Below are 14950 nucleotides of genomic sequence, written 5' to 3' on the forward strand. Positions count from 1 at the left end.
AACGTTGCAGAGCAGGGGTGTACAAGACACCCACCCCTCACTTACCAGCCCATTTTTCCACCTGTCTTGCGCTGTGACAAGGACCAGCCATCACTTTGGTGGCTCAGATGAGCCCAAAAGCAGCACACAAACCTGAAAGATTTGCAACGCAGACACCGACAGCTTGCAGGGGCTGTGCTGCAGGTTTCTGGCACTTGTAAGCCTTACTGGCTCAGCCACTCCCACCCTGGCCACACTCCAACAGTGCAAGGTGGAGAGGAGCATCGTCTGCCCTGCCCCAAAGCAGGCTCCGGGAAAGGCAGCTCAGCCCTTTTGAAGATTTGGAGGATTTGGGGCAGAGATGCCCATCCAAGCACAGAGCAGGCAATGTGACAGCTCATGGTCATCAAGGACTGCCCTGCCCTCCCAGCAGCGCAGCTCACGAATGGCTGGAGACTGTTTTCTCACAGGTGACACAGTTAGTATCGATGCACAACTGAATTACAGCCTTTAATTTAACCCACTGTCTTCAGCTCCTGCTTATATTTTTAGAATTAGGCAAGAAACCAACATGGGAGCAGAGAGGGAGGCAATGGCATCACGGCACCTCTGCGACAGCAGCAGCTGAGCCTGTCCTGCCACAGCCCAGGAGGGAAACCCAGAGCATCTGGCCCTAAAACCAAACCAGAGCTGTGCAATGCTGTGCAGTGCCGTGAGCCCCATTACAGTGGAAATCAGGAGAGTATAAACCCAGGCACTGCTTTCTCTCAAAACTTTCCTCTTTGTGTCCAACCGCTGCTTTCCTGCAAACACCTCTACGCTTACGCGCAGGCACCGGGTCCTGCTCTGCTGCCATCGCTCCTGTAACGTCAACCAGAGATGGACTCGTGCTCAGACACCCGCCCCTGCCCGCAGGCAAGCCATCCTCCCTGGGGCCACGCACCTCCCACTGCCTCGGGCCCCAGCAACATGCCCAGGGGCATCTGGCCCTGCCAGTCCATAGGAAATGACCGTGTTGCACTCACCAGCCCCCTTTAGCAGAAGAAAATTAACCCCCCCTCTAATAAGCTAATTGTTTCCTCGCACAGGAAAAGCTGCTGCTGCCTTGAGGGTGGCTGTAATGACCTCTTTGGGTGCGCTGGGCTCGGGGATGGGGCAGGTGATTGCTTCCAGCCGGGGCCAACAGCACAACCCTCCTGGCTTGGAGCCCATGGGGGTATGATGCACCGGCAGCCCCGCAGGTGATGCCCTACCAGGGGTCCTGAGCTGCCCCTGACCCTAAACCCCCAGTCTTCAAAGCAAATCTGCAAAGCACCACAGCGAGAAGAAGCCTGATGTCCCCCAGAGCTGGTCCAACCCCTCCATTGGTGCTGCTTGATCCCAACCCAACCCAGCGGCACAACCACGTCGACTCCACCGAAGCCCTCAGCGCAGCTCCCCCAGCACGGGCATGGCCCCAGCTCCCCGCGAGCTCGGCCCGGGCACTCGGCCCAAAGCGCTTCCTGCAACACAATGATTAGCCACTAATCTCATTTTTTTCCACCCATAAATCAGTTCCAGACCAAATATTTACTGTGAGCATCATTTCCTCGCCAAGCAAGGCTGGTGACAGCTCTCATTATTAGGAAGGATGAGTGATTTTGGACAGAGAGAGATTTTTCTCTCTCCCTGTTTCTTCAGGAATAAATAAATAAATAAATACACACAAACACCACGATCCAACTGAGCGACCAGCAAGGGTCGGCTGCTTCAAACCCTTTCCCTGTCCCAAAAGACGGGCAGCAGAGACCGAAGCCTCCTTGCCACCAAGGAGAGGAATGGGATGCTGCAGCAGGAGCATCCTCACCCCGGCAAGTCCCCTGCTGCAGGGGGGTCACAGGGACAAGGTATCCTGCTCCAAGCACCCCACCATTAGGGACAGCAGCGTCCCAACTCTTAGAGACCCTCGAGGTGTCCCTGGGGTGCTGGGTGACTGAGAGCAAACCTGCACCTTCACCTCCCTGGGTATGCACAAGCGCTCGGTGCCCTCCCAAGCTTTAAATCCTGTTTGAACAGGCTGCGATGGCAGCTTGCCCCTCTGTAGGAGAGCAGCACCGGGGCAGGATACAGCCACAGAGCCCACAGCACCCATTGGGAGCCCGGGAGGAGCTGCAGGGTCCAGGCAAGCACATGGCTGGGTTGCAGAGAACAGGGCTGTCCCCTTGCTGGCTTCCCCCTGGTTTTGCCCCTGACTGGCACGGGTGTCCCAGCACCGTGCATGGTTGGGTGGTGCACCCAGGGAGCAAACCCCCACCCCATCCTCCAGCAAAGGCATTGGTAAATGTTCCAAAAGCTGGAGGATAAGTCCTGCAAGTGGCAGAGGGCACAAACAGCAAACTGCAAAGACATCCCAAGAGGTGACACAATTCTGTTTCTCTGCAAAGAGCCACTCCACAGCAGCCTTAAGGCCACCACCACCAGTTTGGGGACAAGGCACCCGGGGTGCCAGCGGGGCACGGAGCAACCCCCTCCCTGCCATGCAAACCAAGCCCCGGTTGGGACTGCCTGCGCAAAAAGGTCAAACAGCAGCCTTGCCGCATGGGGTTCGGAGCAGGGGTGCAGGATGAGGCCAGCCACAGCAATAACCATCCCCGTGGGAAGCATCTCCTTGCCCATCAGGGCATCCTCCCCAAGGGCTTTGCAGAGGGTTCCTAGGGAGGCACTTTTGGAATGTTATTTCATAAAATCATAGAATCATTTAGGTTGGAAAAGACCCCTAAGATCGTCAAGTCCAACCATTCAGACCACGCCATGCTCCTGCACCACCGGTGCTTGTCTCAGCCCACCAAAGGAGCTCCAGGACAGGGACGACACGCTGCAGCCCCCTCCCCATAACCTACCGACAGGGCAATCGGTAAAACTCAAAGGACTCTGGGCTCTTAGAGGGACGCACTTTGGCCAGTGACTGTGCCAGCCCAGCACAGGACGTGGCCACCATGCTTTGGGAGAGACGCAGCCGGGGCTGCGCCAGCCCGGCCCCACTGCAAAACCTTTCCTCCTCCATGAGCACTAAGCCGCTCCTAAATTAGTTTTTTTCTGCTCTGGGGGTGAAAGGTCTCTCGCTTTTCAGGCGGTAAGCAGAGATAAGGGTGTAAATCCCCCGGGCCGAGGAGGCTCTACCTCCTAACCACTGCCGGCCTCAGCTTCCAATTCCCAGGAGCGGTTTCACACATCTCTGGTCAACATTTCCATTTTCCCTCATTTACCCAAGCCAGCATTGCACGAGGTGGGAAAAGCGTGTGCTGGAAATGCATCGTGGTCCTCCCAGCCTAAACGCCCCAGCACGGCCCAGAGCTCCCAGACCCCACACTCGGGGGGCAGGAGGAGCCCCCTCCTCTGTGCCAGGCTCCTCCAGGCATCACCCCCCTACCAGGCTCCCAAACCCAGAGAGGACAGTGGAAGCAAAAAGGGATTTTTTTTTTTTTTTTTTAAAAACAAGGAATAACATCAACTGAATTCAATTTTCCATAGGGATAAAGCCCCGAGACAGCAGCAGACCCCCCCCCTGTCCTGGAGGGGGGCCAGGCTGGAGCTCGCTGCTGGGGATCTCAGACAAACGAGCCCCAGCCAGATCTGAAAGAACCAGCAAAGTCCAGCGCACGATGCGAGCCGGGCTCGCTTCGATGCTCAGGGGGGTTGGCCGCAATAATCCCCCCATTAAGCACCACTTCAGACCTCTCCAGAAGCTGGCAAGTTGCCTCCAGCTGCTTGGCTGGAGGGAGTGGAAAAGGCGAGCGCTAAAACATCCCGGTGATTATACAGAAACGCTGATAGAGAAGCAAACGCGACAGAAGGGAAAGCACAGCACAGCTCTGCAAAGCCACTGGGCTGCGGACAGGGCTATTTAGATGGTGGCGATACCTCCCAGCCCCCAGGAAGGACCATTTTCCTCCAGTCACAGCTGGACAACTACTGAAATGAGACTCCAGCCTGCGCTGGGGGAGGCTGCGAAGCACCAGGCAGGGGGAGTGGGGATCTAGTTATATGCCAGTTATTTTTTATTTTGGCTTTAAAGGGTTTGTGGGGAGCAAAGAGGACCGCACGTAGTCCATTTCTAGGCTTCAAGCCCCCCAAAATCTAGGGCACAACCTGGGGTAACTACAGCAAGGGATGGCAGGAAAAGTGCCACCGTGGGGACAAGGGCTCCTTTCCTGCCAGATTCGGAGCAGATCCCCAAATCTGAACATCCCAACTATTTTTTTTTTTTGCCACTCCAGGAGCCTCAGGTCCCCTCTCCGTGCTCGTCCTAGCCCCATCCCCGCTGCAAGAGCCTGCAAAGCCGGGCAACCCCAAAGGCTCTGCAAGCACCAAGCACCAAGCTGCAGGAGTGCTGGGCTCCCTGCCAGCAAGATAGGGCTGGACCCTGCCCCACACAGCCCTTGGCTCCCGAAATCCTTTCCAAGATTGCCACTTCTCAGCCCTTCCCACATTGCAAGCCCCACTGCTGCTCCTGGACCTGCAAACCCTCCTCAGCATCCCATCAGCCTGCTCCGCTCCGTTACCTCTCACGGTCCCCTAACTCTCTGCATGGCCCAAAACACCCCTCATTTTTATCCTTGCCTTCCCTGTGCATCTTCTGGGGGGGACACCAGACACAGAACCCCCCACCCAAGACCCCCCAAAACCAGAGTTCACATCAGAGCTCATTTCTGCCGCAGGCTGACATGGATGCTTGGGAAAGTCAGCGTTGCTCGCTGGGAGCAATTCCACACACAGAGAGGTAAACGTCAACTATTAGGGAGATAATTTCATGCAAGAATTTGCTAAATATATGATGATGGTTTTCAAATAAAGAAAAAAAAAAAATAGCCCAGCTAGTTTGAAGCGCTTAATGCAAATCCCTTTAGGTGTCAATCCAGACTGAATGGCTCATCCCCACCTGCTCTGGGGAATCAGTCAAACGTTTATCACCAGCTTCAGAAAAAAAAAAAAATAGAGGGTTTCAACAGGCGGTGAAAAACACAAGCAGACACCCAGGACAAAGGGCCCGTCACTCCTTTCATCCCCAGCAAGGCTCTACACGCATTGAAGCCTGGCAGGCTCGCAGAGCGAGCCAGGATCGTATGGATGCTATAGGGTGCCCAACAGAAAGGTACCCAGCGAGGATGCATGGAGCTTCGCTGTGCACAAGCACAAAGCAGCTGGGATGGCCCCGGGTGATTCACAGGCTGGAAGAGTGGGATGCACTGGGAAAACGAGCGCTTGCCAGCAGAAGTTGGTGTATGAGGATGAGCAGGGGGGAACCTATACGTTATGGGGACCGGAGATGCAATGGCCGTAGGGCTGTCAGCCCCACGATGCTCCTGGCATACAGCTCTGCCCAGGGCTACAGCCAACCCGCAGCCATCCCAAAGGGCATCCCAAAGCATCGCCAACCGGTCCCCTGCACCCCGGCGGCGTTCACTTCTCCATGCCCGCTTCTTAAATAAAAGATGGAAATCGGGTAAATAACTACCTGCTCTGCAGGCATTTGTTGTCAGTTGGCAATATTATTGTAATAAAAAAAATTGAGAGGTTTAAATTTAAAATTTAGCCAAAACAGGTGAGTTGACTCTGCAGCTGACTGCGCCAGACTATGTTTTATTCACCACTTTGCTCCTCTCCAGCACAGTCCAATTTCAATGCAAGCGTTTCTTTTAAAGAAAGGGAAATAGAACGAAAAAAAATTCCTCTCATCGGTATTTCAGTTAGCTCTCTGCAAAGGATTAAAGATCGCTGCTGCCTGGCCTGAAGTGCACAGCCTCAGTCAGGATTCAGCCCAGAAGATTTATGGCCTTTTGACTGGCTTAATTGCATAATATTCTGTATTAAATCAGAGGAAGGAGAAGGTAAAGTGCTTCCCCCACGCCTCGGCAGTCGCCTCTGTCCCAAGCAAGCAGCATCCATGCACAATGACAAAAAAAAGAAGGAACGCCACAAATTTACTCTTGCAATTTTTAATGCAAGAAGAGCTGTCAGTTCTGCTCCCTTCCTATTGGGTTCCTGTGTTGGCACACGGCTGGCAAAACCCAACTGCTCTCTTCAGGGATTCCCAAAAAAAAGACAAAAATCCAGGCGGCTTCCCTGGCCAAGCAGCACAAGCATCCCCAAACCAACAGGCTTGGGGAGCTCGGACCAAAACTACCATGGCTAGAGCCATCACAGCCAGAAAAGGAGGCACCAGGTCACTTTTCATGCATGAGAATAAACGTACAGCATCCATGTCCAGTGCTGTCGCGCATCCCTCCCCGTGCAGCAAGGATGGCACCGGCTGCTTTAGCATTTTCAGGGTTCAAGGCAAACACACAGGTAAAGCCAGTGGATTATTTGAACCTGTCTGAACAGACGAAATTTCTTCATTATACACCCAGATCTGAACAAGCTCTATGCAATACAAGCTTGATATTAAAAAAAAAAAAAAAGAGAATATCCACCAGATGTTACATTTATCCTCCTCATTACCGTAAGAGGCAACAAACCCCTCCTTGCCAGAGGAAAAGCCAGAGGAAAAGCAGGTTCTTCATATCAAAGCCTCGACAGTTAAATATTTATCCAAGTGCCTGTCTCTGCTTCCCTGGATGGCTGAATTTTAAGGTTCAGGTCTTACTGATCTATTATTCTCTTTTCGTAGCACAAAGTGTAACTTTTTATTACAGCTGCAAATTATAAAGCTGGGAAATTCTTTGAAGGGAGCTCGAGCCAAACAGGTTTTTTTGCCCTCCTGAGACTTGTGCACCAATGAGACAGTGCTGCAGGAGGGCAGCAGGAACAACGCTCGGAGCAGACGCAGGCTGCTGCGTGGAAGGAGCTCGAGGAGCTAATTGCCAGGATCCTGAAGCAGGTCCTGTTTCTCATTAAACCCCTTCTGTTTTCTTTGTTTCCACCGTTACGTTTCTTTGAGGGACACACAAGGGCAGTGGTGGATGAGCACCACCGGCTGTGGCTAACCAACGATGGCGAGGTTGAGTCTTTTTGCTGGAGCCATTTCCACACTGGTTCAGCCCTGGGGTGTCCCTCATTTGCACCCAGATGAGTGGGTTTTTCCATCCCTAGACAAAACTACCTCAGCCAGGCAGGTCAGCTCCGGGCATTTTTTCCCCCCACCAAATCATAGACTCATAGAATGGTTTGGGTTGGAAGGGACCTTCAAAGGTCATCTAGTCCAACCCCTTTGCAGTGAGCAGGGACATCTTCAACTAGATCAGGTTGCTCAGAGCCCTGGCCAACCTGACCTTGAATATTTCCAGGGATGGGGCATCTACCACCTCTCTGGGCAACCCCTTCCAGTGTTTCACCACCCTCATCATGAAAAATTTCTTCCTTACGTCTAGTCTGAATCTACCCTGTTGTAGTTTAAAACCGTTACCCCTTGCCCTATCGCAACAGGCCCTGCTAAAAAGTCTGTCCCCATCTTTCTTATAAGCCTGCATTAAGTATTGAAAGGCCACAATAAGGTCTCCCTGGAGCCTTCTCTTCTCCAGGCTGAACAACCCCAGCTCTCTCAGTCTGTCCTCATAGCAGAGGAATGAGTAGGCTGAAGACCACAGAACTCTCCATCGGTATAAGACCCCATTTCCCAGCCACCAGCATCTCCATGCTTGAAAAACTCAACTAAGAAAAGAGATGTGATCAACTCAAGCACTTGCCTACACTACTTGCATTAACACAAGAAGAGCAACGCTCGCATGGCACAGGCACCCGTGCACACACCTGGATCTGTTTTGGGAGGCAAGTCTCCAAAAACTACACCACTGGAGGGAAAAACATGGACTGCTCACGGCTGGAAAGCCCTGAGGAGGTGGTTCATTACACTAACTACAGTTCTGCAAACCTTTCATCTCAGAAGAGACCTGGGGCAATTTTTCTCTGTGGTTTGCTTGCAGGCTGCCTCTGGATCCAAGGTTGTTGATGCATGGTGGGCTTGGGTAGCCCTTTAATTGAAAGAGAAAAGTCAGAGCAGTCTCATGGCTTTTTGGGAAGCCTGCTCTCCGCATCTTCTCAGTTTTCATTTCATTATTGCCAAGGAAGCCACCAGAGCACTTGGCCAACCCACCACCTGCTTGGGCGCTGGGCTGGCCACAGCAGTGGGTCACTGGGGGCCTGCAGGATGGTGATGAAATGTGCTCACCAGCCTCTCGGACCACAAAGAAGAGGACAGAGGAGCTGCTTCATGTCCTTCCTGCATAGCTACAGCTGGAAGAGAGAGCTAAGAAGAGCTCAAGCATGTCCTCCTATCATGACCAACAGTGATCAATCCATCTCCCGGTCACTGCTCCAGGATGTTGCCCACAGCACCTGCCCTCACTGTGCCCTCTCCTCCTGCTTGGACACCGTGGAGGTGGCAAATCAGGCAATGGTGCTGGCAGCAAGAGAGCTCTGCCGCCTCTCACCTGCCCCCCCGCACCAAGACGTTAATCCTTATCTAAATTCATAATCACGCTCTCTGTTTTCAAAGTGGCGAAAGGAGGCTCAACTTCTCATTAAAGGACATGGTGAAAAGTTTCTCCTCCAAGCATGTTAAAGCTCCTGCTCCTCTTGATGGAATACCACAGCAGTAATTAACATTAATGACATACCTAAGGAGAACGGCAGCCCAGAGCCATGGGATAATTGCAGCAGAGAGCCAGTTTGTTACGGAGGCTACCCATCACTGTCAAGACGTGGTGTGCAGACCATACTTTGAGAGAGCTGGAGACAATCCAGGGCCTGTGCAAAACTCCACAGCCCTGACTCACCATCAAAGGCACCGAGATTAATCAGAAAGATTATTTGGAAACAGCAAGAGAGATGCTGCTTGTTTTGCTCTCCAAATTCCCTCACTTCAATGCTCTCCCCCTTGCAGAAGTACCAGGTGGGTCTCTACATTTTCGGACACCATACAGGATAAATAACACAACGCTGAAGATGCTGCATATGGATTATTTGCATGTGTTGGTAGCGTCCCACTGCATCCACCTGCTCTGTAAACATCAATCTCTTGCTCATCCCCAAAGCCAAGAGCTCACCTGCCTTTCCAAGCCTGGGAAATGTCAGAGAGACACCAGGCACAAGAGCTATCTCGATGCCACTCTATCAAATCCAACCCATGCAGAATATCAAATAATTGATCTACCTGGTAGAAGCATTGATTGGAATTGATATGAGGGAAAATGTCATTATTATAAAGGTTGCAGAGCAGCAGAATAAATGACCTGTCACTCAGTAGCATTTAAGACCAGCGTAGATGATTAACTCTGAGGGACAGTCTAACTGCAGGCTGCTCGGTGTGGTGGGGACGGTGGAGAAGACCTCTGGTCCTAGGTTTCTGCACGTTTATGACTCAGTCTTTCACCTCTCTGCCTAGATGCCCCAAGTAGGATCCTACACTAGACTTGGCCAAGTGCCGCAGGACATAATCTGTTCTCAGGGGTTTCTCTGTTACAGGGGATGGAAAAAGCCAACCCCACAGCAGAGAAAGTGACAAGTTAGAGTTGGTTCAGAGTGGGAAATAATACAAGGGAAAAGGAAAAGAAGAAAATGAGTACGTGCTCTATCACCAGATCAGATTGAACTTCACGTCTGACTTCATCCATCCAGGATATCCTCATCCTGATTTTGAAAAACAGTACCAAAAAACCACCTGTGTCAACAAGGCTAAAGGCAAGGAAGAGAACCATTGTAAGACTTTGGATAAACAGCCTTTTCCACCAGAACACCTAACCCTATCTGCATCCACGCCTTGAATGCGATCACAACGATACAGGTTAAGGAGACCTCATTGAAAACTTACCTAAAATAAAGCTGCCTTGAGCTGGAGGAGCCTCCTCCCAGCCCAGACCTGACCTAGGTACACCACAAAAACTGCATGTCCTCTCCAGCAGCTGCTTCACTTTAGCTCTCGGGAAAGTTCAGCATTTTCTCCGGGGCTCAGCCATGTCAGGTCACACTGCTTTAATTCACCATCGATACGCTCTGATCCTCCCTTCCCAGCTGTTTGCTGGAGGCTATTCTTTGAAGGCCATAGAGTTCATGAATTTGGCCAGACACCAGAGTGGCAAAAGGAACCACAGCTGGGAACTGGATGAGGTTTTGGGTTCACCTCCACTTTGCATGAGTCTAAGGATGAAGACCACCCAACCACCACTTTGGGGCAGGACACCCCTGGGCAGATCTTGCCTCCAGAGGGCTATTTTATACGCACCCTTCCAAGGGTTAACAGACACTCTTGAGCTCGCTCTTATCTAGCTTGACTTTTGTTCCCCAACTAATGTATTTTTAAGACCTCCCGTTCAGAGTTTGGGTTTTTTTCTGACTTCTTGCTGATGAATAATCATTAACTATCCATGAAAGATTTAAATGGCCCGTGGAATTCATGAGGTATTAAATGGGCATTATATTATCAGCCACTCTAAATGTTTTGTTTCCGTTTCAAGACCATTCGCGAGATGTTTATGGATTGTGGATTTATGGAAGGCAGGGGATCTTTTTCGGAGTAATGTTCCGTACCCCAGAGTTACGGTCAACAGCTACAGACTCTGTGCAGGAAAATCTGAGGCTGTAAGCTCAAAAAAATTAACCCCTGCTTCAGAAAATTTCAGCATACAAAAACAATGGATTAAACCCGAGAAATAAGCTCTAAAACACAGAACACAAGCAAACTTACAAGCTGTCATCACAAGTCAAGTTGGTATGTGGTGGCCTCGCTCCAGAGAGGACCTGGTTGCTGCTATGCTCTCCCAGATATATGGCGGTGGTTTGCTTTTGTGCCTGCACTGAGACGGAAAAATCTGTGGGGGCAGCTTTTCAGCACCCCAACAGCTTCCCTCCATCAATTCTGACCCGCAGCTCACAGGGAGAGAGCTTTTTCCTTTTGCCAAGGGCATCCCTGGCTCCCCAGAGCCCATTTCACCCCATCTGGAGATGGGGCACGCCAGGTGAGGAGATAAATCAGCCTGAGGGACACTGGTCTCCCTCTTGGGAGGGTTTCAGATGGGTTCCACCAGAAAGCGGTCTGCAAAGAGGCGGTATGGGGGTAAATCTAGACCCAAAATCACCCCAGGAGATCCCACCCAGCACTTGGGGTCCCCAGCAGTGTCCCCAGACTATCAGCTCTGCAGGTCTACCACCTCTGTCCATGCTGGGACACAATACAGGGAAGAGGAAGCCACGATCCGAAGCAAACCAAGAGCCCACTGGCACAGCTAAAACCAGAAAGGGTTGATCAGAGAAGGCTTGAAATAATTTTTCAGGGATGAGCTCCATTTCACGTTTGAGGTCAGGAGGAAACGTCCCTCCTGCAGAGAGCACAGAGGACTCGGACACCACAGAAGTTATGACACTAAAAACAAACTACCCTACAATACACGTGCATTGCGTGGACACTGCCATAAAATAAGAATTAGCTGATGACAGCCTCAAAAAGCCACTTTTTCTCTGTGCCAGGCAAAGTGTTAGCCACAGCATTCAGGCTAATAAACAGCTAAAACTTCAGCACATCTCTGATGGAGAAAAGGGGAAAAAAGAAGAATCTGCCTCTTTAATGCACTAATTACTATCCCGAAACACTAATGGGATTAGCAAGCAGGATTTAGTGGTTGCCTCCTGAAAAATCATTAAGTGCCATTAAAGAAAATTAACCTCCCTGGTTCTCCGAGCGGCTTTCAGGAGCCTGGGTCCTTCCGCATCGACACGATGAACCCCCGGTAGGACGGTAGCACAACGGAGCCCTGTTAATATTGGTGCTCTCTTTCCTCTATTAATTCACTAATTAAAGCTGCATCACCTAAGGTGACCCAGCACCACCAGGAAGGGGAGCACCAGAGATGCTGGGCAAATGGGACACGGTCGGTCAGGGACTGAAGGAAAGCAGAGACTGATGAACAAAGAGGGGACGTGACCATGTTCATGCAAACCCTGTTTACAAATTCCTTCTCCACGCCCTGCCCCGCTCTTTCCCCTTGCAGGAAAGTTGAGGCATCCCGTCCCCGGCTGGCTTGGGGAATCACTGACCAAAGGGTTTGCTGGAATAAGGTCCAGACACCCATGTCCAAACCTCACCCCAGATCCATGTCAGGGTGACCCGGGATGTGCAATGACCACAGTGGGGATCAAATGGCTTGGGGGGACCAAAGGCACGCTTTGGCCTCGGTGAGACCTGCTGTGTTAGCAAAGGGTAGAGCTTGGATCGGGTGCTGAAACACAAATAAAAGTACGAAAGGAGACAGGCTGCTCGCTAAAGCTTTGCTCCTGCAAACACCGTGATGCTCGCTGGGGACGGACCAAAGTAAATATGACTTTCCAGTGCCTAAGCACGAGGGGGAGGGTGGCCTTACAGGAGGCATTGTCCAGCTGAAATAAATTAATTTCCAAAAGCTAAAAGCCTTTAGAGACCAAAAGCTCCCAGCCAGGGGGAGAAGGACAAGCGCCCTCATTTCATTAACGGCCGCAGCCCGGCGGCTGCCGCAGCCTTGGGGACGCAACCGGGAAACAAGTGACACTGCAATGCTGTGGCCACCGGACACATCTGCTGCCCCAAACCCCCCTCCGGTCTGCTCCTGCCAGAACAAGGCGAGAGGAGGGTCTGGCAGCCAGGAGCACCCCGCGCAGGCAGCAGATTTAACCCTTCACATGCCCCAGCCGGAGATGCCTGAGCATCACAGCTGCCTCCGGGGCCGGGCAGGAGGGTCTGTCACTGTGTCACCGTGCCAGGGTACCCTGGGCTTTCCCCTGCTCCCACCACATCCCTCAGGGGACTCTACCTGAGCTTCTGGCATTGCCCTATCTTCCAAGAATCTCAAATTTGAGGACAAGCAGTGTAGTTTGTCCCGGGGCTCCTGTTTTGGGAGGCTAGCAGGGACCAGCCATGCTCCATCCTGACGCATCCTCGGGGAGAGGAGACGATGCCCTGAGGTGGCCACCGGTCCCCTCTGCCACCCCACGCTGAGGCAGCAGAAGGGCTTTCTGAGCACGGCCACCAAAAGGGCCCAAAGGAGATGGGAGAGGGAGCATGTGGGTGCCGAGGAGCCCTTTCCCTGCACAGCAGCAGCCTCTGCCGGCACCGGAGCTGCAGAGCAAGAGCAGCGGGAAAGAGCTGTGGCATGGCCAGGGCCTAAAGAGCCTTCTGCAAACACCAGCAGGGATGGAAAAAGATACCAGGGAGGTCTCCGGAATATAAAGCATGGTGTATAAAATATCCACATTTCAGCTGAAAGATGAGTCTTCCCATCTCGCTTCACATGCGCTCACACCCATGCACAGCTCTTACAGCTGGGTTGTGCATCCCCGTGCCGCAGCTGCAAAATCCCACCATCCAACCCACCCATGCCACCGGGGCCATGCTCTGGCACTCAGGGGCTTTGCCAAGCAGCAGCTCCAGGTGCTCCCCACCCACTCTGCACTTCCAAAATCAGGTCCCAGGGGAGCAAAGTAGACACCATCCCAGCCACATCCCCGCTGCCTGCTAGAGCTGCAAAGAGCTTTTCTACCTCAAAGCTCAAAAAAAAAAAAGAGACACTGAATCCCAAAATTTAGGGACCAAAGCACTTTTCCAAAGGATCTGGGATGGGGTTCATCACCCCACCGCGCACCGGCACCCCAGGGCACCCACTTACTTGGGGGTGTGCGCCTCGTCCACGCGATGCCCCAGCTGGAACTCGTGGGACTTGCTCCGGTGCAGCGCGGTGAAGCCAGGGATGAGATGGATCAGTTTTCGCGATGAAGGCGGGGGCGTCCCGGGGGGCTTCAGTTTATTCCTCCGTCGTATTGGCGGGGTGCCCGGTGGCGTCATGGTGGTCACGATGTTGGGGGTACGCGGAGGGGTGTGAGCGACGTGTCGCTGGCGCGGGGAGGGTGGCAGGGACCGGTGGCCGGACTCGACTGGTGGGCAGAGCCCCGGGTGACCCTCCACGGTCAGCCGGTCCACATGGGTGTACATGGGTCCATGGGGCAAGACCGCGTGGCAGTGATGCTGCCCACACTTGGGTTGGACCTTGGGGCTCTGCGAGAGGTGCGTCCTGCCCCACTGCCCCGGCTCCGGCTGGCACCCGGGACTGTTCTCCTTCCCCGGTTCCGTTGTGGGCCACTGGATGGTCCAGTCCTGCTTGGAGAGGCTGCCGCCTGCGACAGAGCACACAGACGCGGCCATGCGGCGCGGCAGAAGCCACACAGTGTCGTGTCCCCCCCCCCGTCACCACACACACCCCCCAGAAACACCAGCAAGAAGCTTCTCTGCGTTATGCATGTGGAAAGCCAAGCAAACGCTCTGCAAGGGTTCGAAAGGTGCTTTGCCCACGTAGCCCCCCACCATCACCCATCTGCCCACCACCACCCCAAAACACGACAGGGATGGGACACCCCTTGCCTGGGCAAGGCCGATGCCCCCGTCTCACTCCTACAACCCGCCCCCGTGCCAGCCAGTTGTGCCATTTGCATAAAGGAGGGGGGCTGTAATTAAGTGGAGCTCCTCTCTGCTTCCAATTATTCATCTCCACCAGCAGAGAGATGAGCAAAGGGCTGTCAGCAGCAACTTCACAGCACCAAAGCAGTGGACCCAATTCAAGGCCCCTTCACCAACTCCTTTTGATTGCCTCCACTAAGAAAACCAACATAAACCCATAATCTCTTTGTTTTAAAAAGGCTCCTTCCCCATCCCCTTTTTGCTTATTAATTGCCTGGCCTCTTCTCTCCCCAGCCGTTTCAACGGGAATGTTTTATTTCAAGTTCCAGAGGAAAAGTAAAGGAGGAAAGGGTTTTGGAAATGAGAGCTTTAGGATTGGATTGGAAAAAAAAAAGCTCCAGGGAAAAAGGGGACAAGGAGTTTTCTTGAATCATTCTCCCAAAGCAGAAAATAAAATAAAAAATAAAGCAAGTCCTAATCCATCTGCTTTTAGAGTTGCTTCTCCAGCTGCTACAACCCAGCGAGAAGCTAATAAAAAAAGTTAATGCCCTTGCTGTCAGAAAGCCTTGCCTCTGCCAG

The 14950-nt window shown here is 52.6% G+C and overlaps 1 protein-coding gene across 1 annotated transcript in view; it reads right to left on the minus strand.

The window, feature by feature from the left end:
* KSR2 (kinase suppressor of ras 2) overlaps positions 1 to 14950 on the minus strand; it is an 81200-nt gene that overhangs the window by 51092 nt on the left and 15158 nt on the right. The window contains exon 4 of the mRNA XM_087768762.1: positions 13587 to 14091. Within this exon, the coding sequence (XP_087624888.1) occupies positions 13587 to 14091 (505 nt within the window). The remainder of the gene's footprint in view (positions 1 to 13586; positions 14092 to 14950) is intronic.

Source organism: Nipponia nippon, unplaced genomic scaffold (assembly GCF_047370975.1).
Source record: "Nipponia nippon isolate SJK-2023a ecotype South Korea unplaced genomic scaffold, ASM4737097v1 scaffold_30, whole genome shotgun sequence".
Classification (NCBI taxonomy): domain Eukaryota; kingdom Metazoa; phylum Chordata; class Aves; order Pelecaniformes; family Threskiornithidae; genus Nipponia; species Nipponia nippon.